Consider the following 25,445-nt stretch of genomic DNA (forward strand, 5'->3'; position numbering starts at 1 on the left):
AAACCGGTCGTTGTGGAGGAAGCTGAGTTGGCCACATCCTTGATTTAACTAAGAAGTAGCATGTCATATTTGATAACTGCCTTAGCCTCATTCATTAAAACCTGACTCATTGGGTGGAGGGTGGAAGAAGTTGCCCCTTTAGAAATATCTTGCTAATAACTCTTTGGCTACTTCAGCTAACACTGAACCTGGAACTCATGCCAGCACAGAAGGGTGGCTACAAGGCTACGGAATGGGCCAGCCATACACATGCCATGATTCACTCTCAAAGAGGACAATTTCAGCCTCTTTAAAAGCATTATGATTTTGCAGAGAATAGATAATAAATGTCCTTGGTAAAAGGACATATCTAGACCAGATGTAATACAACTGTCATTGGGCTGTAGGGAATGCCATGCATGTAGAAGGCAGAGTGAATTGTGCCCTTGGAGTTGTGTAACAAGGGACAGATGTCATGAAAAACCATTTACTTGCTGAAATCCAGCACTGTGGAGGTGGTGAAGCAGCTGAAGCCATTTTTGTGATCAGTTCACTCTATGGTATCCTGTTGTTATTGTATCTGCACTTTTGTTCTGGCATGTTTGCAGAATTACTTTTTGGACGGATCAAGTAACCAATAATTTGAGCAACAATTTAAAAATAACTTTTTAGAGTGAAACCTTACCAACCAAATACCAGAATGTATTTAAAAAATATTCTACTAATATTCGTAACTATCTTGATAGCCTTTGCTCTGGGGTTTGGGCCATCCTCTGTCTTTCAAGCTGTTATAAATGATCTTTTTTGAAATGGGAATATCATGAGTTGGTTAGGTAGAGATTTCTATAGAAGCTCCTTCTGTATTTGGCTTATGACACTCATGGCGGTAATATGAATTCAGATCTCAGGGTCATTTATTATCCACGGAAAGTTAATTTGAGATGTTGGAAATTTTAACCGGGGTTTGTTTATTGTGCTAATCACAGTCTATTACTAAATTTCATTTGAAATGCAATTAATTACCTTCATCACCTTGCTAAAGATTGACATTAATCTTCTGTCCTATCCTATTATTTCTGTTGACATAGAGGGAGATGATCACAATAACGGGAAGGAAAGAGCAGAGAGCAGGGGAATCAACAAACAGTGACTGCTATTATTTTATTGAATGGTTCTTTTGTCAAAATGACTGCAAGAAAATTCTTAGAATACCAGTATCATCACACAAACCTAAATTCATAAGGCTTCCTGCAGTTGAATCATATTTTTAAAGTTTAGCTTGGGGTTTTCTATTATTCAGCTCACTGGTGTTGAAGCAATTTTGTTGACATTTTCTGTAAGTGGATTAGGCTTGCAGTCATTTGCCCAAAGCAGACAGATGGCTTCTTAAACAGAGCACCCCCGTAGGAACCTATCTTATGGTATCTTCAGAAATAAAACAGGTCTGTCACAAAAGATAATGTTTGGCATTAATTTCTTTTAGTGACAAATGATTTCAGCTCATTTTTACTTTCTCTGCTGGCTTAAATGAAACAGCTGTTTTACATTTTTTATTCCAATAGTGAGCAACGCTTTGGTGTTTGACACTGAACAATGTTGTAGCCTCTAAATTATGAATAAGAAAATAAGCTTTTGAGAGGGAAGGATGATGCCTTTTGGGGTCCCCCAAGGAAAGTTGCCACATTAATGCAATTGTCATTTTTATTTTAAACATTATGGGGTCTTTTTTTGGACTAATGAGTAATGCAATCCTGGCTTTTATTGTCGCATTTTATTCTCTCCACTTTGTCAACTTGTCTTTTAAAGTTTCAAGGTGCTTTTGTTTCCTCACATTTTTATGAGGCAAAGGACAATGGACTTATCTACAACATTGTTATTTCTGTTTATATAATAGAATAATAATTGCTAACGATCATTAGAGTTTTCCATGTATGGCAGGCATTGTTCTAAAGAATTTAGATGTATTATCTCTCTTTTTTTTGTTTTTTTTTTTTATTTTTTTTTATTATTATACTTCAGGTTTTAGGGTACATGTGCACAATGTGCAAGTTTGTTACATATGTATCCATGTGCCATGTTGGTTTGCTGCACTCATTAACTCGTCATTTAGCATTAGGTATATCTCCTAATGCTGTCCCTCCCCCCTCCCCCCAAGCCACAACAGTCCCCGGAGTGTGATGTTCCCCTTCCTGTGTCCATGAATTCTTATTGTTCAATTCCCACCTGTGAGTGAGAACATGCGGTGTTTGGTTTTTTGTCCTTGCGATAGTTTACTGGGAATGATGTTTTCCAGTTTCATCCATGTCCCTATAAAGGACATGAACTCATCATTTTTTATGGCTGCATAGTAGTCCATGGCGTTTATGTGCCACATTTTCCTAATCCAGTCTATCGTTGTTGGACATTTGGGTTGGTTCCAAGTCTTTGCTATTGTGAATAGTGCCGCAACAAACATACGTGTGCATGTGTCTTTATAGCAGCATGATTTATACTCCTTTGGGTATATACCCAGTAATGGGATGGCTGGGTCAAATGGTATTATCTCTCTTAATCTCACAAAAAATCTACGAGGTGAGTACAATTATTATAGCCATTTTATGTATGAGGAAACTGAGGCACCCGGTGATCTTGCCCAAGGTCAAAAAGCTAATAAGTCTTGGAGCCAGGATTTGAGCCCAGGTACAGTAAGAGTGGAGCTTATGCTGTAAATTCACTTATAAGAATGGCGATATGGTTACGATTCAAAGTCTCCAGTCTAGATTGTTATTCTATGAGAGAAATGAGGAATCCTTAGAATCAGATTTATTCCTTCATCACTCCTGGGGTTCCACTCCTCAGCTTGTGTGTTCTGCCATCTTGGGCAGCCAGCTTATGTGGAAGGCTTGTGGGGGCTCATGGGTGCCGCAAGGAGAAATCGGTACAGGGGCCCTGAGAATTGACTGATGAGGCCTCACATTAGTAGCATCCTTCAAAATGTTCAGTGGATGCCTGTCATGAATATGATTCGTTAGTAATCTTCTTTTTGGATCTAATCCATCAGGGCTTATGACGATACCTTTGAAGTGAAAACCAGTCATTGTTTCCAGCACTTATCCCACTCATGAATCCTCTATCATTGCTTTTGTATTTCAGTTTCCCGAAGATCTGGCTCAGATTAAAATTATTAAATGCTTCCAAACCCTGTACCCACACTGAAGACAAAAGTTAGAAATCAAAATATCAGCACAAGGATAGTATTTATGTCTGGGACATTCATGAAGTTCTATCAAGAAATTCTTTTATAGACCAAAGAAATCTTAAGCTAGTTTTTCTTTTCTGCATTTCTAAGATCTATTTGATGACATGTGCACCATATCATGTAATGTACCTAAATTAAATGAAAAACACAAAAAAACAAATAAACAATATAGAGATTAAGAAAAACAACTCTTGGCCTGGGAAGCTGGCATTATTAGTTATTTCCTTCACATTTATTTCTTGTGTGAACCTGGGCAGTGTAATTTTTTAGCTTTCCTGTGTCCATTTATTCAACTGAAGGTTATAAAAGCAGTCCTTCGAATGTCTCAAAAATTTGAAATAATTGCCAAGAATGATTATTTAGCAGAACTCAATGAACTAAATGACACTTTATTGTTTTCCACTTTCAGTGTTTCTTTCAGTATAAATGTCAAGGAAACAAAATAAATCCTAAATAGAGAAAAACTAAGGAAAAATGGAATGTATTAGGCAATTTGGTGCTGTGCCATAAAGGCGGTAACCTTCCAGAACACTCTCCCATACCGTGTATATCTGTATCTGTAAGACTGGAGGATTCTTGCCTCTCCTCCAGGCAAGCATAAAAAAATCCTTGCACTGTGTTGCACTGATCATAAGATGCCAAGAAATAAATGAAGATGCCTGTTCATCTTGCAAATCATTGCTCTCTTGTTACTTTCTATGGGAAGGCTTGTCTAATCTCCTAGTCCTCACAGCAATACATTCTTTTCCCTCGAGTACTTAGCATAATTTAAGGTTAGATATAACTTTACTTTTGTGGTTATTTTATATATACCTGTATCCCACACTAGACAGGTTCCGCAGGGACAGGGATGATGTCTGTGCTCACTTTTGTAACCCCCAGAGTCCAGCCTGGTGATTCTCAATGGGTGCAGTACTGCCCCCTAGGGTGTGTTCTGGGAAATTGTAGAGGTGATTGGGAAGATTCTCCTGGCATTTAGTGGAAACAGACAGGAATATTTGATGTCATGCTCTGGGCAGGACAATACAACATGATGAAAAATGTCCTGTGTCCTGCAAGATTTCTGTTAAGTCCTGCCTGAGTAAACCCTCTATATTAGTCAGTTGTCATACAGCTATAAAGAACTACCCGAGACTGGGTACTTTATAAAGAAAAGAGGTTTTTTTGTTTTGTTTTGTTTTGTTTTTTCTCAGTCCTTCACGCTGTACAGGAGGCATGGCTGGGGAGGCCTCAGTGAACTTATAGTCATGGCATAAGGCAAAGGGGAAGCAAGCACATCTTCACATGGTGGCAGGAAAGAGAAACAGCTAAGGGGAAGTGCTACACACTTTCAAACAACTAGATCTCCTGAGAACTCACTATCACAAGAACAACAAGGAGGAAATCCGCCCCTTTGATCCATTCACCTCCCACCAAATTCCCTCCTGCAACACTGGGGTTTACAATTCAACATGAGATTTGGGTGGGGACACAGAGCCAAACCATATCACCCTCTAAAATACAAATCAGAATACTTTAGTATATGATACTAATTAATTAATTATTATTATTTTTTACAAGAAGTTGTTTGAAGGCCAGTACTTGAGTAAAAGGTGGTTATCGAGAGGTAAGCCTAAATGAAATAAAGACATTGTTTCAAAATCATTGAATAATTTACTCACCTTGGGTATTTTGTCCACTTGATCATGTAATTGCTACACAGTAATATTGGAACAAATTGGGAAGTCAGATAATGGTTTTAACCTGATGCCTTATTTTTTATTATTGATAATCCATGGTAGGCATCCGCCTGGGTCCCACAAAGTATCAGTTGATATTACCAATCACAAGAACAATGGCCTTTGGAGTACTTTTAAAGATTTGGCAGTTTTGCTGGGCATGGTGGCTCATGCCTGTAATCCCAGCACTTTGGGAGGCCAAGGCGGGTGGATCACCTGAGGTCGGGAGTTTGAGACCAGCCTGACTAACATGGAGAAACTCCATCTCTACTAAAAATACAAAATTAGCCAGGTGTGGTGGCCCGTGCCTGAAATCCCAGCTACTCGGGAGGCTGAGGCAGGAGAATCGCTTGAACCCAGGATGTGGAGGTTGCTGTGAGCCAAGATCGCACCATTGCACTCCAGCCTGGGCAACAAGAGCAAAACTCTGTCTCAAAAAAAAAAAAAAAGATTTGGCAGTTTTGATGTGGTGTATGGACATTATTTACTTCCTCATTTATGGGATTATCAGCTTTTTCTTTCCACAGTGAAGGTTTGTATTTGTCTTGGCATGTTATGCCTACCTTAATTGAAGTTGTTTCTTTCCTTCTTTTATTCTATGCAAATACATCTAGTCTATTGCCATTATTTGTTTTCATACTAGTGTCTATCTCTACATTTGCATTATCATTTTCCATTAAATATGTATTTTTTGAGTGGAATGGCATCTGATCTTATTTCTCTTTCATATCTAATTGCATTCATATTAAGTACAGGCATCTGCCTACTTCAGGTTTCTGGTGTGCCTGCCTGAGCATTCACATATGGCAATACATGCTATTTTATTTTAAATGACCATTCCCTTTTTCTCCTTTATATTATAGCTAGGGTATTATATTTACTTTATTTTAATAATACATAAATAGGTTATATTATCTGTTACAAAATATTTGTTTCAAAGGGTTGGTTTTGATAGGTTGAGAACCTCAGGCCAAAGTCTGGTATACAATAAGTGTTTAATAAATATTTGTTTGCTGGATGAGTGAATAAAATGAAAACTAAGGTGCAAGTCCTCATTAATAGCTAAGAGAGACCACCATTGTTCCCAAAGCACAGGGAAGAGATGGATGTATCTCAGTTCACATATACATAGCTTTGAACAAGGTATAACAGGGACAATAAGAATTTGAAACATTAAATTTCATACTTTTTTTTTTCTTTTCCCGAGATGGAGTCATGCTCTGTCACCCAGGCTGGAGGGCAGTGGCACGATCTTGGCTCAATGCAGCCTCCGCCTCCTGGGTTCAAGCAATTTTCCTGCCTCAGCCTCTTGAGTAGCTGGGATTACAGGTGCCTGCCAACACACCCAGCTAATTTTTGTACTTTTAGTAGAGACGGAGTTTCACCATGTTGGCTGCGCCTGGCCCATACTTCTTTTGTAAGCTCTGGTCAACAAGTGCATCTCAATGCAGTGGGTTTTATTGAGTGATACAGTTGTTTTCCACCAGTAACAGGACCTATTGTTAGCATTGTTGCCAGTGGATTATTAATGGTTTTTTAAATTATATTATTATTAGTGAGTAGTGTTTAAATAATGTTGAAAGACTTCACTTATATGTAGAATTCTATATATACAAGGACATAAAAATTGTCTCCTTATATTAAAAGTATTTTAAAAAACATGGCTAATACAAAGGTTTTCTGCTTAAAATGCAGTTAATTTACTATTTTGAAGTAACTGGGGTCCTTCATTTCTTCAACATTCAAGTTAGTCAAGACTTCTTGATAAGTAAAGCTATTGTAACAAAGAAAGCTTGATAAGAAAGCTATTGTAACAATGCAGGTGTTATTTGAGAAAGAAATGTGGGAAAAGAAGATCTTTCAAATTTAACTTTCAAATTTAATTTTCATTATGTTGAATTTTAACAGAGTATGATTTCAAAATTTTTTGAGCCTTTCGTATGGCTTATTAAACATGCCATCTGCTGCATTTTACAATTTTCTGTGGACTCTTTGGCATTAAATTATTATTAACATTTCTTTAAAGTGTCTTCTATATAAATTATTTTTCTTGAGAATTAGATTCTCAGGAACTAAAAAGATTTATTTATATTCAGTTTCCGTAGTTTTCATAAGTATTGAATTAATCAGAGTTTGTGACCAATCCTAAAATACATCCTTTACATAACTAATTAAAAAATGAACGTTATATACAGTTACAAAATCTAATGTCTCAGGTGAGCATGTCCAGTGTAATTCTCTTCATGTTCCTATACAGATTATTTTCATTGCATTATATAATAAAGATTTGAAAAGCAGAGTTTCATTTGTTTTGGGTTTAGAGTTTCAGAAGAATAACAGATAAAGCTTCATTCAGCCAAGACTGTTAGAACAGAACTACTCTATGACTATTCATCCATATTTCTTGAGTGTTCATGGAGTAAGAATTTAACTTTTTAAATAACAAGTAGAATGCAGTTGAAATATCTGGTTGCTGAGGTGTTGCAAAACAATAAATCTGAGCATTGATAACTTAGTGCAGTGGACACTTCTATTTTTGTGCAAAATTAAGGTATTTTATATGCAATTTCCTAATAGCTACACCTTTGTGCCTTTTAAGTCTTGTTAACATCTTGTATATAATTCCTACACAGATAGGCCTTCATTCTAGAGAGCAAGAATTCCAGGCCATCTTTGAATAGTTTCACCCAGTTTTCCAAACAGTGTAACATACCAAGAGTGTAACATCCAAAAAAAAAAAAACTCTGACATGACATCAAAACATTTTTGATCTGTTGTTTTAATTTCTCAAATGAAGGACATCGTAGCAGTTGTTTTACCTCTTCAGAGCAAAGGATTAAACTTCTTAAATGATAACGTCCCAAAGGACAGTTTTTGAATTAGTAAGATGGCAGTTGTGCACAGCCTTCCACAATATGGTCCACCAATGGACCAAATAAATAACTACTCATCCCACTATGATGTCTGTGACTGGTTTCTACTGCAGCACTGTCCAAGGGTGATTCTACTGTGGGTATGGACTCTCCCATGGATAAAAGAATATCCGAAAACCCAGTCTGCTGATGAGTGTGGGCTCAAAAATACTCACACGAGTTGACTTGGAGACAGAGCTGCATTTGTTTATGTGTGTAGTTTTGTATATGTGAGGGTTTTCCTATTCCCAGAGTCCCAATTAGCTGCTTTAAATATTTGTGGTGTGCTCCAAAACAACCCACTCACTTCCTTTACACATGATGAGAACACTAGTTATGATGTTCTCCTGCTCTTTTGTGTACTAATATCACAAGGGATAGTGCGGTTCATGGGAAAAGTGGGTGTGAAGGAGCCTGGGATGTCTTTTGTGAATAATTCCGCTAGATTGTAGTCAAAACCATTTTCATTGGTGGGGGCAGGACTGCATTTTTTGGTAAAAATGGAAGTAACAGAAATCCTAAATATCTTTTGATGGGTTATAAGATATATAACTAAAAGATAATTTACATTTAGAATTCTACCCTATTTTATGGTTAGGATATAATGAGATGTGTGTGAACTGGTTTACGTTTAGTATATCAAGTGTTCAATAAATGTTAGCTGCTGTTTAGTGTTGTGACAATATTTCTTGTCAGTAGTAAATTTATTAGTGGTAATCAAAATTGTGGTGATATATCACCACAGCAATGCACGGCAGCCCAATTTGCAATCTAAATTGCATCAGTTATTTCCTGATTTCTAGATAATGTACTTTAATTATCATTTAATGCAGTTGGAAAGATTTAAGAAGGAATGCTTAAAGTTTGTTTTATAAATATTCACTAATTGTCACTTATTTTTAAATTCAGAATTTCTGTAATGATCTCTGTGGCTTTGCATGAGTCCATGTTACTTTCTAAATGTGTTGGACCTGCCAATGGAGCCTTACATTCAGAAGCCAAATCACTGTGGAGGCTAAATGGTGGCCATTGCTCTTGGGACTTCTATTAGTCTTGTTGTCCCATCAGCATCAGTCTACCTGAGGCGCTCTCTATTACCCTTACTTTCCTTTGAGTTAAAGCATCCTTCTCTTTTTTTTTTCCTGAAGGATCCCCAGTACCAGAGGACACTTCAAATCCCCATGAGATTGCTAGTATGGAAATGCCGGCAACAGCTTGACATTTTTTTTCAGGTTGAGTGTTCAGTGGTCAACTTGTACATTAATTCTGCATTTCATGCCGTAACAATCCTAAACTTATTTTAGTATACAAGAGGTGTTTCCATTTCTATATCACCAAATAAAATGAATTCTCCTGGGGTTCCTCCTCTTCCCCTAAGACCTCTGTTTAGGGAGAATAAGATTAAAACACTTTCGTAAGAATGACTTGTTAGATTACTCTTTAAATATAAACTACAGACGAATACCTTTAAATGGCTTGGCTGACCTGAATACCATGGGGGGTGCCGGGGGATGGTTTTTGGGATGAAACTGGATCAACCTCGGATCATCAGGCATTAGATTCTCATAAGGAACATGCAACCTAGATCCCTTGCAGGCTCAGTTCACAATAGGGTTCACACTCCTGAGAATCTAATGTCACCGCTGATGTGACAGGGGTGGGAGCTCAGGCAGTAATGCTCACTCACCCACTGCTCACGTCCTGCTGTGCAGCCTGGTTCCTCACAGGTCACAGGGACTGGTATCAGTCCTTGGCCCCAGGGTTGGGGACACCTGCTGTACCTAATACGTTTTGGAGGAAATGATACACAGGACAAAGATGTTTAGAGGGAGATCTGGTATAAACTGGCTGGTTAAGAGAAGTTTGGGGGTGTTTGTGACAGAGTAGAGAGAAAGAGATTGCTAGATGATTAGGGAAAATTGCTGCATATAAAATGGGAAAAAAGTCAACATGCCAAGGGAAAATGCCAGGGTGGTGGTTGTTAACAATCAAATTCACCCTCTCTACAATTTTCACCAGAATGTGTCTTTTCTGATTCCGGTGCCTTGATTAGGAAGACCCAAAGAAGAGATGCAGGTTGTCATTCCTGGAACCACAGAACAGAAAGATGACTGCTATTCCTCCTGCATAAAAAAAGAGAAAACAAAAGTTTATATCAGTGTTTCAATGTCCACTCTTCACAACACAGCCTTTCAGTTTTGCTTCTTTTATTAGTTAATAGTTTACCTATTTTTTTTTTTTTTTTTTTTTTTTTTGCCTGTATGGTACAGCCAGTGTGTGTTGTCTCCAGGGATATCAGGAGATGATGTAGTTGTGTTAGTTATGCACTGGTACAAACTGTTTTCTCCCATTGGCCATTGTTTTCTACAGAGACTGACTTCTATTTACCAGAAATGGCACAGTCTGGCATTTGGATGCCACCTCTTAGAACCAATGAGATGACATTCTAGATTATTAAAATATGTTTCATGCCATGCTGTGGGAAAAGGGGATGTGAGAATTTTATTCATTAGTAGGATAAAATGATGTTTTTGTATGTTTCACTGTTCTCTTGCAGTTAGGAAAGTTGCCAGTTTTGCTGCTGCTATGCTTTTAAAATGCTTGATGAAACTTTCAAAACTAAATGAAAAAGGAACACTTAAAAGTAATATTCTGAAAATGAAGGAGGATATAATCTCATTACTAATAGATTATTTTTAAAGGAATCTTTCCATTTATAAAAATAGTAGTACATATACATTATACATATCTCTGTAAAACAGACTCTGGTAGATGCATTTTAAATGTTAGTCAAATTTTTAATAAAATATAGATAGTACCAAGATACTTATTATATATAGCAGCAGATAATGTTAACCACTTTCCAAATCACCTTATTGCATTGTGGTTCCTATACTTATGATCATTTAAATCATAAAGAGCTCTTCAACATATTGTCTTTAATCTTAGAACTGTGAAGAAGGCTGAAGGATATTTTCGTCATTTTTGCAGAAGAGAAAATGGCCCAGATAAAAATTGGTGGAAGATGCTCCGACCCTCGTCCCTGCCAGTGTGTTCTTGCTCTGCCCTGTCTTCCTGATTCTGGATGCTGTCTCTAAGTTGTGTCAGGCTGTGTCACATGGGCAATGCTTTTCTTTTTATCTGCATTGCTTCCATGGGTAACAATGAATAGGAGTCTCTAGGGTGCCCTGCAGAGAGTGCCTGCTTTGCTGTTAAAAGATGCCTGTCAGGTAGTGGTTAAAACCACAGACCCTGGAGCCAGGTGCTGAACTTTAAGCTCCAGCTCTACCACTTAGCAGCTGACTGTGCTCTGGGCCTCAGTTTTTTAAATCAGTAAATTGAGAGTAATGAAAGTACCCATCTCATAGGGATGTTGTAACGAATGATTGAATGAACATATATAAAGCACAAAGAGTGACCACACTGAGCAAGCACTTCATATGTTGGTCTGTTATTATTATTACTGAAGAGTTGCACTTTTCAAAGTGGATGTGACTTCACTTTTTTTTTAACTTTATGTTCTAGGATACATGTGCAGAATGTGCAGGTTTGTTGAGCAGACTCATTCATGATGTCTATAGTGTTAAGAACAGACTTCCCAAAGTCTGCTGGTGTAGTGAATATTTTTTCTTTAGAAAATACATCTCTCACTGACAGAATCTTTAGGCTCTAATCTCTAGTCTTTAGTCTCAGACTAGATTGTAAACATGGTGTGGGGAATAGAGCGCTGATGCAGGAGGCCAAAGGCCTGAACTTTAGTCCCAGCTCAGCGATTAACCAGCTGTGACCTTGGGCCAGTCAATTAACCTTATCAGGCTCAGCTTCATTTCTCCTCAGGAGAAGGCAAAACTGTCCATCTCCAACTCTTCTTCCAAAATCCCGTACCATAATTGATGTACTTGAGAAGAAGTTCGCTTTAACACAAACATCAGGCAAAGCCCAACTATTTAATCATCCCATATAATTAAAAGATGCTATTAGAAGGATGTAGCTATTTTTTTACAGAGGATAGAATTGGCAAGTGCATATTTAGGTTTTGAGAAATAAAATATTCCAAGCTTTTGTAAAATACATGTTTCTTCGTACACCCTAAGGAAAAAGCACTTACTGGCCTTTCATAAAATAGGTGGATTATCCTTTCTCTGAGCCTCTGCTTTGTAGAATAATGCTCCAGCCATCATCATAACCCCATATCCTCCCATAGTGTCCTTTACTTTCAAGGTCACGCTTTCAGGCACTGCCATGAGAATGGAGAGGAGAGGGAAGAAGCTACTTCCTCCTCTGTCTGTGCACCGTAGACACCTGTCCCCGCTTCCCCACATTCAGTCATTCAGCCCTTGGGCCAGTATCAGTATATGCACTTTATCATCGTAACAGTGAACTAAAATAAGAAATAAAAATAGCAGGAAAGATATCTGTTGGGCACTGATGTAAATGACAGCTAATGTGTTCCTGCAATCCTTATTTCCTTTTTGTTTTGATTAACATGTTGAGCCTCTGGAGACTCTTTTTCTCCATCTGCCAGGTGGGAACATCATCTTCAGGATGATGCAAAAGGCAGAAGTAATGTGGGTAACTGAAAATTTAACAACAGGCAGGTTGCAAGGATGACCCAGTATGTTAAAAACCAGCTCACCAAGCATAAGGGTATGTGACTTACTTTACAGAAGACACTTTGCTTTGTAAGCTCTTGTACACAGAGGGGGAGATTTTATTTTCACTTCTTTAAGGAAGAGCTTCTTTCCTTGTTTTCTCCCAAGACTAAGAATGCTGGATCTGGGTGGGGTAGGTATTGCAGCAGTGTGCAGAGTCTCAGACCATGGTGATGGAAGAGTTGATGTCCTCAGCACATAAAGAGGAGGGTTCCTCACAACAGGAATCTCAACGGACTGCCAGCAACCGCATAGCCAGTTGGTCAGGCTCAGGTTGAGGTACTTGGCTTAACAAGCAAAGTCCCTTAATAATGTTAGAAAAGAACCTTGGGTTAAACCCTGGAAAAGTGAGCTTGCAGGTCTGGGTCTGCTTCCTTATTCAGCAATGGGCAGTAAGGACATAGAGTGATGTCACTTAGCACATGCCTGGCCCATAACTGTCTTCTTTGATGCCTATTTTTTTCTGTTTGTAGGGCCAAGGAGATCTGTTGAAGAATGCCAAGAATGAAGCTATAGAAAACATGAAGCAGATCCAGCTGGCATGCTTGTCCTGTGGACTGAGTAAAGCCCCCAGCAACAGTGCTGAGGCCAAGAGCAAGCGCAGCCTGGAAGCCATAGAGGAGAAGGAAAGTAGCGAGGAGAACGGGAAGCTGTGACTCTGGGCATTATCGACACGTTCACCCATCTTATCAAGGATTCTGGTTTCTCATTCTTGTTTTCTTTCTTTAAACGTTTTATAAGTTCACAAAATGATGCCCTATCTGGGGTATTGGACATAGATATTTTCACAATGTCAGTATTTCAGTGTAGTTAATTTATCTAAATTAAAGCCTTTAGTATCAGTGTTTTAAATTCTGAGACATGTGTCAACACCCCTGTGTGGATGCCTGTGGAGGAGTGTGTGTGTGTTTGTGCATGTGTGTGTGTGTGTGTGTGGCAGAGAGAGAAAGAGAGAGAGAGAAATTCTGTTAAAATCTATTCCGTGTTGCATTATTCATTCAGTGAGTTATTCCTTGATCATTTTGGGACAATTGTTTTAATCTGAAATTCTAAAGAGCACTTACTGTAACCTGTCGCTGTGTTTAATTTTACTTCTCTGCCTTTGACATTTAATTTAGCGATCTTAGCATAGCTTATTATTAAAGGAAGCCAAATTTATCAAAGCATAGATGTTTTGGTAGATTAAATATAGATTAGAAAAATTCCTAAGAATCAGTGTAGAAATAAAAGTGAATGAAAGATTAAACAGATGATCAGAATTTCTAGAAAGATTAGCAAAGTCATTTCTTCAGTTAGAAAACTTTAAAAAATATTTATTAAATAAAATCAACTTTTAGGAAGTTTTCTGTAGTCATTTACTAAACATATGACTTCACTAGAAAAGCTGATCATAAGTGAATTTATACCTACCTGTGTGGTACTCTGAAACACACTGAAAGCTCTGTTGCAATTAGGATTTTGATGTGACAATAATATTGTTGTATAATTTCAAGATTTGTAGGAAGGTCTCATTCTTCCAAGCTAAGAGTCTAGCACTCATTTTCTGTAACAGATATGGCAGCTTAGAGGTCTTGGCTTTGTTTGGATGTAATTTAGGGTACTAAATTTAAATTTAAAGATATTGTTCAAACAATATCATATCGTCACATTGAGCTGATATAAATTCTGTGGGTCCGATAATATCTTTGTGATAATTTAAGAACTAACCAGTTACCAAACATCTATGATATAACCCTAACACATACAGAAAAGCATACATGCAAAAAGAAATGACTAATTAGGGTACATTTATAATTGCATCTAGATAATTTTTACCCTAATGTCTTCATAAAGTACTTGAGTGTAATGTTTGTTACCTCCAACAGAACTAAATGTTCTATGGTTATGAAAGAATATATTTATTTAAAACATTGCTTTTATTTTGAAAAGCTTCTTAATTAATTTGATTAACAAATATGCTAATTTGGGGAAACCTAGAGAAGATAATTGTTGAAATTTTGCAAATATAAACATCTCCTATAGCTTCTGTGTTATTTCTGACTTCTTAACACTATTACGTTCATGCTGCACGTTACTGAAAGAGTAAAGATATAAAAAAACACTTATTGTTTTCTTTTATTGTGATTTGAAAAAGCAAAGCTAATGAAAATGGGTTACTATATCAAAATTATCTTAAAGAGTTTGCTATTTCTATGGACCAGATATGATGAAATTATTCCCTGGGTTTAAAACTGGGCACTCGAGGAGGAGGTACCTGAAGTCATTTGAAGGCAAGTTTCCAATGGTACTACAATGGCCTGAAAAAATGTCTTTACCCTCTGTTATATTTAACTTGCTGGTAGGGGGAATAGTGGAATGCAGGTGTTAAGCCCTTTGCAGTGAAAAAGAGGTTCTATAGACAGAAACAAAACCCACCTTACATCAGCTGATTGGTTGATTTTACTAGTGTACCTCTTCATCTACTTGAATTCTATTTGGTAAATCCATGTCTTTACTGGATATACAGTTAGGTGGGAAGAGAAGATAAAGGATGACAAACTCTTAAACAGTATTTCTACATTTATTTACTCCAGGGTCAAATCCAATCCTTGGAAGTAGCTTCCCTAGTTTATTTTATTTGTCCTAGAGCTCTACTCACACTTAGGACCACCCAAAAATTCTCGAAAACATAATATGGATTCTGCCTCATCTGATGCTACTTCTGGCAGTGAGTCGTCAGCCATACTCTGCTTCATTCCACTGGGTGTCCTTGCTAGATGGGGAGTGAGATGTGGAGCAGGGAGGAGCTTTGGATTCTGGGAGTGGAGGTAGCAAGGGAAAAGTCTCCTAGTCTCCTGTGATGTTCCTGCCTCCAGATAGAATAGCAAAAACAAATGATTTTTTTTTGTGTGTATTATGCCTCCATGACATTGTTACATTCTATGAGAAGCATCTGTCTCCTTTCTAGACTTGAACTGTGGTAGAAAAAGCCCCCTTCTCTCTTCTATCTACTTAGATTTGGTGATGCTAGGAACGTAGTGTTTTAGATATTAATTCTATTTTTATTTATTCATTTTTACATCACCAATAGGATCTGAGGTGGAGATGGCAGGTATTATCACTGGCATTTTACAGGTGAGAAAGCCCAAGGCCACTGAAGTAATAAATGGAATAATTGATTTTGAACTTGGGTCTGTGATTTCATGTGCAAGATTATATACTTACTGATTTTGATTTTAAGTTTATTCTCAACATTTTAAACCAGACTATTAACTCTTACCTTTATAACCACAGATACAAAGAGCTGTATCATTTATTTTCTGAATATAAAATATTAATGGTCAATATAAAAATACAAAAATAGAGAACTCTATACAACAGAAAAGCAAAATTACCCACTAATAACATTTTGATTTATATCCCTTTAGACACTGTTTAGAGTTTATACATATATATAAATATGCTTTTATTTTAACAAAATTGAGATATTATATAAACTGTTTGTAGCAGGGTGTTTAAAATTTTAACAATATGTTACAGATATCCTTCTGTGTCAATAAATGTGTATTTACATTAGAGTTCCAAGACTTTGAACTGAATCTAGTCCAAAAATGATGTGTTTTATTTGGCCATTGAACATTTTTAAAAAAAATCTTTAAGCAATAGACAGCTTTTGAAATTCAGAAAATGTTACCTACAATTCAATGTCCTGCATGTTTTAAAATACTGGATAATCTAACAACACAGGACACCTTCCACTCCCCATCTCACAACCACCACACATACTTTCTTGCTTGGCATCAATTAATTGAAACTGCCCTCTCCAAAAGGGGCATATGCTGTCCAATTTTCTAGAGAGCCTTTTCATTCATTTGTGTTACATCTGGACCCTGCGGACATGATAGGTGGTGAAACTTGATGAAAATTATCATTTATTGAGAGGCCAAAATGAGAGAATTGCTTGAGGCCAGGGATTGAGACTAGCCTGGGAAACATAGTAAGACCTTGTCTTTAAAAAATAAAAAAATTTAATGATCATTGATAATAATTACATAGTATCTTATTATATGGCTTACTAGAATATATTTAACCAATCTCCTATTGTTAGATTTTACTCACCTAATTTCTTGTTACATAAACATTCCAATAATAAAATCCATTTTTGCAAAGTTGTTCAACTTTTTCTTTGGGATACATTTCTAGAAGTGGAATTGTTGGGTCAAAGGATACAGAGATTTTTTGTTTTGTTTCGTTTTTGTTTTTTAGGGATTTTGAGATACATTGCCAAATAGTCTCTGGAAAACTTGTTCAATTTAAAACCCCACCAGGAGTTTATGAGAGTGCTCAAATCTTTGCTAATGATAAATTTAGTTTTTCTTATTTTCATTTTTGCCAATCTTCTAAGTTACAAAAATCTTATTTCTCTTTATCTTTAATCTCTAATGAGATTGGATGCATATTAATATGTTCATTGACTCTAAATAATCTCATTAAAAGTAAAAACTTTTGTACTCCAAAGGATACTATGAAGAAAGTGAAAATAGAACCCACAGAACAGGTTTGCAGGTCATATATCTGATAGATACTGGCATCCAAAATTTATAAAGAACTATTACAACTTAATAAAAAGAAAATCGAATTTTTAAAAACTGATCTAAGGATTGGAATAGACTTTTCTTCCAAGAAAATATGCAAACAGGAAATAAGCACGTAGAAACATGCTGAAGATCATTAACCACTAAGATCACTTAAATCATAGCCACAATTAGATATGACTTCACACCAAATAGGTTGGCTATAATAAAAAAGACAGATAATAACAAGTGTTAGTGAGGATGTGGAGAAATTGGAACCATTGTACCCTGCTGGTGGAAATGTAAAATATTTCAGCTGCTTTGGAAAACAGCTTGGCACTTCCTCAAAAGGTTAAAAAACATGGGGTTACCATATGACCCAGCAATTCTACTCTTAGATTTCTACCCAAGAGAAATGAAAATATTTGTCCACACAAAAGCTTGTACACAAATGTTCATGGCAGCATTATTTATAATAGTCAAAAGTAGAAACAATACAAATGTCTATCAACTTATGAAAGGATAAATAAAAATTATATATTCATACATTGGATTATTCAACAATAAAAGAAATGAAATACTGATACATGCTACAAGAATATACCTTGAAAGCATTATGCTAAGTGAAGGAAATCAGGCACAAAGGCCACATGTTGTACAGTTCTATTTTTATAAAATATCCAGAATAGGCAAATCAATAGAGATAGAAAGTAGACTAATGGTTGCCAGTGGCTGTGGGGGTCTGGGAGTGACTGCTAATGGGTATAAGTTTTCTTACTGGTGTGAAGAAAATGTTCTGGAATTAGAAATAATGATGATGTTTGTTTACATAATTTGTGAATGTACTAAAAGTTATTTAATTGTATATTTTAAAGGGTGAATTTTATGGTATGTATAGTATCTTAGTAAAAGGGTTATAAAAGGAGAAATAAAAAGAGAATTTATACAATGAACAGGGTATCAGAGAATAGTGAAATAGCTTCAAGAATCTAATATATGTGAAACTGGAAAGAAGAGCAGGAAAGAAAAATAGTTTGAAGAAATAATGGCTAAAAGAATTCTCATTTGTAATGAAAACTCTAACCTCCAGATCCAAGAATCTCAAAAATTCCAAGGACAAGAAACATGAGGAAAACAAGTTAGTCTGTTTTCTGTTGCTGTAATAGAATGTCACAGATTGTGTAATTTACAAAGAAAAGAAGTTTATTTGGTTTATGGTTCTGGAGGCTGAGAAGTCCAAGAGCATGGCTTTGGCATCTGGTGAGTGTAATTCCATGCCAGAAGGGCAAAATGTGGAAGGTCAAGAGAGCCCATGTGAAGGAGGTTTTGCTATTATAACAAAGCCACCTCCTCTACAACTACCCCACTCCAATGACAACACCCTTCATGAGGGTGGAGCCCTCATGACCCAATTACCTCTTACTTGGCCCCACTTCCCAACACTCTGGCATTGGGAATCCAATTAAGTTTCCAACACATGAGTTTTGGTGACACCTTCAAACCATTGCAACAGCCAAGGCATATCGTAGCCAAATAGTTCAAAAGTAGTGATAATGAGATAATCTTAAAAGCAGCTAGTAAAAAAAGACATATACAGAGAAAATAAGAAAGACAGCATATGTCTTATTGTAAACCATGCAGATGAGATGCCAGTGGAGCAACTCCTTTAAAGTATTGAAAACGAAGCAAAAACTGTAATCCTAGAATTCTATACCCAGTAAAAATGAATTCTAGAATTCTATACCTATTAAAAAATGAAGGTTATACAAAAAAATTTTCAAAAGCTGAATTCATCACCAGTAGACTTACATTATAAGAAATGTTAAAGGAAATCCTTCAGGCTGAAGGAAAATGATGCCATATCAAAATATGGATGTACAAAAACAGATGAAGAGAGACAGCTAGAAATAGTAACTGCAGGGATAAATATGGCTGGCCGTTTGTATCTAGGGGTTCCGCATCTGTGGATTCAACCAACAATGGATAAAAAATACTTAAAAAACTGATAAAAATAACTACAAAATTAAATACAAATAAAAATACAGTATAATTATTTATATAGCATTTATATTTAATTGGATATTATAAGTAATCTAGGGATAATTTAATGTATACAGGAAGATGCATAAAGGTTATATGCAAGCAGTATGTTATTTTATGAAAGAGACTTGAACACCTATGGATTTTGGTATTTGCAAGGGGTGAATGGGGTATTTGCAAGGAGTGAATGGGGTATTTGCAAGCAGTGAATGAGGAGGCCTGGGACCAATCTTCTGCTGATATTGAGGCACAACTGTAAAAGGTGTATTACTTAAATCTCTTATTGTATTGTAAATTGTATAAGTAATGAAATTAAAAGGCAGAAATTGTCAGACTGAATAAAATGAAAAGACCAAACAATATGCTGCTTACAAGAGACACAATTCAAATATAAGGACACAATTAGTTTAAAGGAAAAGAATTGGAAAAGATATACCATGATAACACAAGTCAAAAGAAAGCTACTGTGGATATATTAATGTCAGATGTAGTAGATTTCAGAGCAATGAATATTGCCAGGCAAAAAGAAAGTTATTACATAATAATTAAGGCATCAGTTCATCAAGAAGATGTAATAATCCTAAGTATTTATGCAACTAATATCAGAGCTTCAAAATACATGAAGCAAAAACCAAAACCAGTGGAATTGATAGGAGAAACACACAATTACACAATTATAGTCAGAGTTTTCAGTGTATCTTTCTCTATAGAGAGAACAACTAGACAAGAAATCATTAAGGATATAGATGATTTAAATTGTATGATCAACTACCTCGACATAATTGATATTTATGGAACACTCCACCACCAACAGCAGAGTACATGTTATTTTCAAGTACACAGAAAACAGTTACCAATATAGACCATACTCTGGGTCATAAAACACATCTCAATAAATTTAAAAGAATTAATGTTATATAAAGTATGTGCTCTGACCACAAAGGAATTAGAGATCAATAAAGGAAATATCTTTGAAAAATCTCGACATATTTGAAAACTAAATAACTCACTTCTAAATAACTCCTGTGTCAAAGAAGAAATTAAAAAGGAAATTAGAAAGTACTTTGAATTTAAGTGTCAAAACTTCCAAATTCATGGGATAACACTAACACTAAGGAAATTTATAGCAGTTAACACCTGTATTAGAAAACAAGAAATTTCTCAAACCAAAGACTTCCATTTTCATCTTAAGAAACTAGAGAAAAAAGAGAAAATTAAGTTCAAAGTAGAAAAAAGAGAATAAAGATTAGAGTAGAAATCAATAAGATAGAAAACAAACAATAGAGAAAATCAATAAAACAAAAAATTTGAATTTTTGGGAAGATCAATAAAATTAATAAACCTCTAGTCAAACAAGGGAAAAAAGGAACACTCAAATTACCAATATCAAGAGTAAGATCAGACATCATTTCAATATTGAATCAAAAAAAGAGTGAGAATACATCACTCCAAATTTTAAGGATATGAAAAGGATAGTAGGCAAACATTATGAAGACTTTCTGCCTATAAATTCTACAACTTCAGTGAAATGGGCAAATTCCTTAAAAGACACAAATTGCCAAATCTCAAAATGATGAGTTAAATAACTTAGACAAAAAGTACATGCTGTATGTCCAGTAACATACATTTTTGGAAGCGCAAACTAATGAATAGTAACAAAAAGTAGGTAAGTGGTTACCTGGGGTCAATGTAGAATGGGGAGGGTAAGATTACAAAGTGGATAAGGACATATTTGGGAATAATATATGTGTTCATTATCCTGATTGTGGTGGTGTTTTCACATGTTAGACATATGTCGAAATTTAAATTGTATATTTTGAATATGTGAAGTTTGTTTTATGGAATTATATCTCAATAAAGCTCTTAGAAATACATAAGAGCACCTCTAAGTTAATAATTTTAAGGCAGCTTTTAAAAAATATAATACTTGAATTTGGCTGGGTGCAGTGGCTCATGCTTGTAATTCCAGCACTTTGGGAGGCTGAGGCAGGCAGATTGCCTGAGCTCAGGAGTTCGAAACCAGCCTGGGCAACATGGCAAAACCCTGTTTCTACTGAAACTACAAAAAAAAAAAAAATAAGTCGGGCTTGGTGGCAGCCGCCTGTAATCCTAGCCACTTGGGAGGCTGAGGCAGGTGAATTGCTTGAACCGGGAGGCAGAGGTTGCAGTGAGCCAAGATTGCACTACTGCACTCTAGTCTGGGTGACAGAGCAAGACTCTGTCTCAAAAAAAAAAAAGATGGTTGAATTTTTCTTTTGTCTTGGAATTAGTGAATTCATAGATTAAGCTTTTTTCAGTTTATAGATGTTTTCTTTTTCAAATTTTTATTTTTTTTGCGTGTGTTGTGTGCACGTATGTTTGTGTTTAGAAATTAGAAACACACACTCATACATGCACACAGCACACACATGGAAATATATAAGAATATGAAATATTTGCTTTTGTTGCAGCTGCTCTGGATTCTTTGGGGACAGCAGTTGGCCATATCATCATTATATCCTTTCCCTCATCTTTTCTGTAATCATGTTAATTTTCTTCACTTTTCTTTGAATCATGGGAAGTATTCTTGTACCTTTCCTATACAACAAAAATTCAACTTTATACCCTTTTCCTTTATAGTACTTGACCACGTTTTGCATGTCAAAGCATTTCTTATTTATCTCCTCATCCAGTTCCTTCTTTTGTCTTATGATTGATTGTCTGATTACATCTTTAATAGTTAACATTTACTATGTCTTCTACATGTGAAGTACTGTGTTAAATGCTTACATGCATAATCTTGCTTAGTTCTCAGTACAGCCCTAGAGGCCAGGTGTGGTGGCTCATGCCTGTAATCCCAGCACTTTGGGAGGCCAAGATGGGAAGATTGATTGCTTGAGCCCAGGAATTCAAGACCAGCCTAGGTAACATAGTGAGACCCTATCTCTATAAGAAGTAAAAACAATTAGCCATGCATGGTGGTGCACACCTGTAGTTCCAGCTACTCAGGAGGCTGAGGTGGGAGGATTGCTTGGACTTGGGAGATCAAGGCTGCAGTGAGCATGATTGCACCACTGCATTCTAGCCCGGGCAACAGAGTGAGACCCTTGTGAAAGGAAAATATCTTGGCCTCCCCAAATCACTAAGGAAAACTCAAGCTGGAAACTGCTTAGGGCAAACTTGCCTTCCATTCTATTCAAAGTCACCCCTCTGCTCACTGAGATAGATGCTTATCTGATTGCGTCCTTTAGAAAGACTAATCAGAAACTCAAAAGAATGTAACCATTTGTGTATCACGTATCTGTGACCTGGAACTCCCTCCCTGCTTCCAGTCTTCCTGCCTTTGCTTCTAGTTGTCCTGCCTTTCCAGACGAAACCAATGTACTGCTTACATATATTGATTGATGTCTCATGTCTCCTTAAAATGTATAAAACCAAGCTGTGACCTGACCACCTTGAGCACATGTCCTCAGGACTTCCTGAGGCTGTATCATGGGCGCATCCTCAATGTTGGCAAAATAAACATTCTAAATTAACTGAGACCTGTCTCAGATTTTCTGCATTCATATTCTGTTTCAAAAACAAAAACAAGAACAAAAACAAAAGCAAAAGCAATCTTAGAGGTTGGTATTTGATATGTTTTGGCTGTGTCCCCACCTAAATTTCATCGTGAATTGTAGTTTCCATAATCCCCACATGTTGTGGGAGGGTCCTGGTGGGAGGTAATTGAATAATGGGTGTGGTTACCCCATGCTGCTCTTCTTGGGATAGTGAGGGAGTTCTCACAAGATCTGATGGCTTTATAAAGGGCTTTTCCCACTTTCGCTTGGCACTTCTCCTTGCTGCCACTATGTGAAGAAAGACATGTTTGCTTCCCCTTCCACCATGATTGTAAGTTTCCTGAAGCCTCCCCAGCCCTGCAGAACTGTGAGTCAATTAAACCTCTTTTCCTGTATAAATTACCCAAGTTTGGTTAATTTATTAGCAGTGTGAGAATGGACTAATATGGTAAATTGATGCTACAGAGACGCTGCTATAAAGAAACCCAAAAATATGGAATTAATTTTGGAACTGGATAACAGGCAGAGGTTGGAACTGTTTGGAGGCCTAAGAAGAAGATAGGAAAATATGGGAAAGTTTGGAACTTCCTAGAGACTTGGAAGGCTCAGAAGACAGGAAAATGAGGGAAAGTTTGGAACTGCCTTGAGACTTGTTAAATGGCTTTGACCAAAATTCTGATCATGATATGGAAAATAAGGTCCAGGCTGAAGTGGTCTCAGATGGAGATGAGGAACTTGTTGGGAACTGGAGTAAAGGTCACTCTTGCTATGCAAAGAGACTGGTGGCATTTTGCCCCTTCACTAGAGATCTTTGGAACTTTTAACTTGGGAGAGATGATATAGGGTATCTGGGGGAAGAAATGTCTTAGTGGTGAAGTGTTCAAGAGAAAGCAGAGAACAGAAATTTGAAAAATTTGCAGCCTGATGGTGTGATAGAAAAGAAACCCATTTTCCGGGGAGAAATTCAAGCTAGCTGCAGAAATTTGCATAGTAACCAGGAGCCAAATGTTATTCACCAAGACAATGGGAAAAATGTCTCCAGAGCATGTCAGAGACCTTCACAGTAGCCCCTCCCATCACAGACCTGGAGGCCTAGGAGGAAAAAATGGTTTCATGGGCTTGGCCCAGGGCCCCCCTGCTGTGTGCAGCCTAGGTATTTGATGCTGTGTCCCAGCTGCTCCAACCATGGCTAAAGGGGGCCAAGGTACAGCTCAGGCCATTGCTTCAGAGGTGCAAGCCCCAAACTTTGGCAGCTTCCATGTGATGTTGAGCCTGCAGGTGCACAGAAGTCAAGAATTGAGGTTTGTGAACCTCTACTTAGATTTCAGAGGATGTATGGAAATGCCTGGATGTCCAGGAAGAATCTGCTGCAGGGGCAGGGCCCTCATGGAGCACCTCTGCTAGGGCAATGTGGAAGGAAAATGTGGGGTTGGAGCTCCCACACAGAGTCCCCACTGGGGCACTGCCTAGTGGAGCTGTGAGAAGAGGGCTACCATCCTCCAGACCCCAGAATGCTTGATCAGCTGAGAGCTTGCACCATGCACCTGGAAAAGCTGCAGACACTGAACACTAGCCCATGAAAGCAGCTGGGGGCAGGGGGTGGGGAGCCTGTGCCCTGCAAAGACACAAGGGTGGAGCTGCCCAAGGCCATGGGAGCCCACCTCTTGCATCAGTGTGACCTGGATGTGAGACATGGAGTCAAAGGAGATCATTTTGGAAATTTAAAGTTCAATGACTGCCCTATTGGTTTTCAGACTTGCATGGAGCCTGTAGCCCCTTTGTTTTGGCCAATCTCTGTCATTTGGAATGAGCGTATTTGTGTAATACCTGTAGCCACATTGTGTCTAGGATGTAACTAACTTGCTTTTGATTTTACATGTTCATGGGCAGAAGGGACTTGCCTTGTCTCAGATGAGACTTTGGACTTGCACTTTGGAATGAGTTAAGACTTTGGGGGACTGCTCAGAAGCCATAATTATGTTTTGAAATGTGAGAAGGACATGAGATTTGAGAGGGGCCAGGGGCAGAATAATATGGTTTGGCTGTGTCCCCACCCAAATTTCATTTTGTAGTTCCCATAATCCCCACGTGTTGTTGGAGGGACCCCGTGGGAGGTAATTGAATTATGGGGATTCCACCCATGCTGCTGTTCTCATGATAGTGAGTGAGTTCTCATGAGATCTGATGGTTTTATAAGGGAGATTTCCCCCTTTTGCTTGGCATTTCTCCTTGCTGCTGCTATGTGAAGAAGGACGTGTTTGCTTTCCCTTCTGCCATGATTGTAAGTTTCCTGAGACCTCCCTAGCCCTGCTGAACTGTGAGTCACTTAAAACTCTTTTTCTTTATAAATTACCCAGTCTTGGGTATCTCTTCATAGCAGTATGAAAATGGACTAATATAGTCTTATTATAATTCTCATTTCAAAAAAGGAAACTGAGGCTTAAAGAGTGCTCTGCCTATCTACTGCTCCATAACAAATCACACCAAAACCTGAAGCCCATTATTTTGTTTACAAATCTGCAATTTAGGTAGGTTTCAACTTGGGTGCCCATTTCTGTTCTACTGGCATCACTTGGGGGTAATTTGAAGGAATAAGCCTGGAATTATCTGGAGGCTTGTTCTTGCCCATACCTGGCAATAGATGCTGACTGTTGGCTTAGACCTTAGCTAGAAAACCTATAAGTAGTCTCTGCATGTGGCCTGGGCTTCTTCACAACATAGTGGTTGGGTCCCAAGAGTGAGTGTTCCTAGACAGAGCAAGCCAGGAAGAAATTGTTCTACAAGTTATGATGTACCTAGCTTTACAAGTCACAT

At 37.3% G+C, this 25,445-nt stretch overlaps 1 protein-coding gene across 2 annotated transcripts in view; it reads left to right on the top strand.

Annotated features, from left to right (window-relative positions):
• Nucleotides 1-22,611, top strand: part of PLCL1 (phospholipase C like 1 (inactive)) — a 359,754-nt gene extending 337,143 nt beyond the window's left edge. Inside the window, exon 6 of one of the 2 annotated variants that reach the window (XM_055290111.2) lies at nt 12,973-22,611. In XM_055290111.2, coding sequence (XP_055146086.1) covers nt 12,973-13,155 — 183 coding nt within the window. In that variant the 3' untranslated portion in view covers nt 13,156-22,611. The remainder of the gene's footprint in view (nt 1-12,972) is intronic. The other variant, XM_055290112.2, reaches the window with a different exon arrangement.
• Nucleotides 22,612-25,445: the final 2,834 nt, after the last annotated feature.

Source organism: Symphalangus syndactylus, chromosome 8 (assembly GCF_028878055.3).
Source record: "Symphalangus syndactylus isolate Jambi chromosome 8, NHGRI_mSymSyn1-v2.1_pri, whole genome shotgun sequence".
Lineage (NCBI taxonomy): Eukaryota > Metazoa > Chordata > Mammalia > Primates > Hylobatidae > Symphalangus > Symphalangus syndactylus.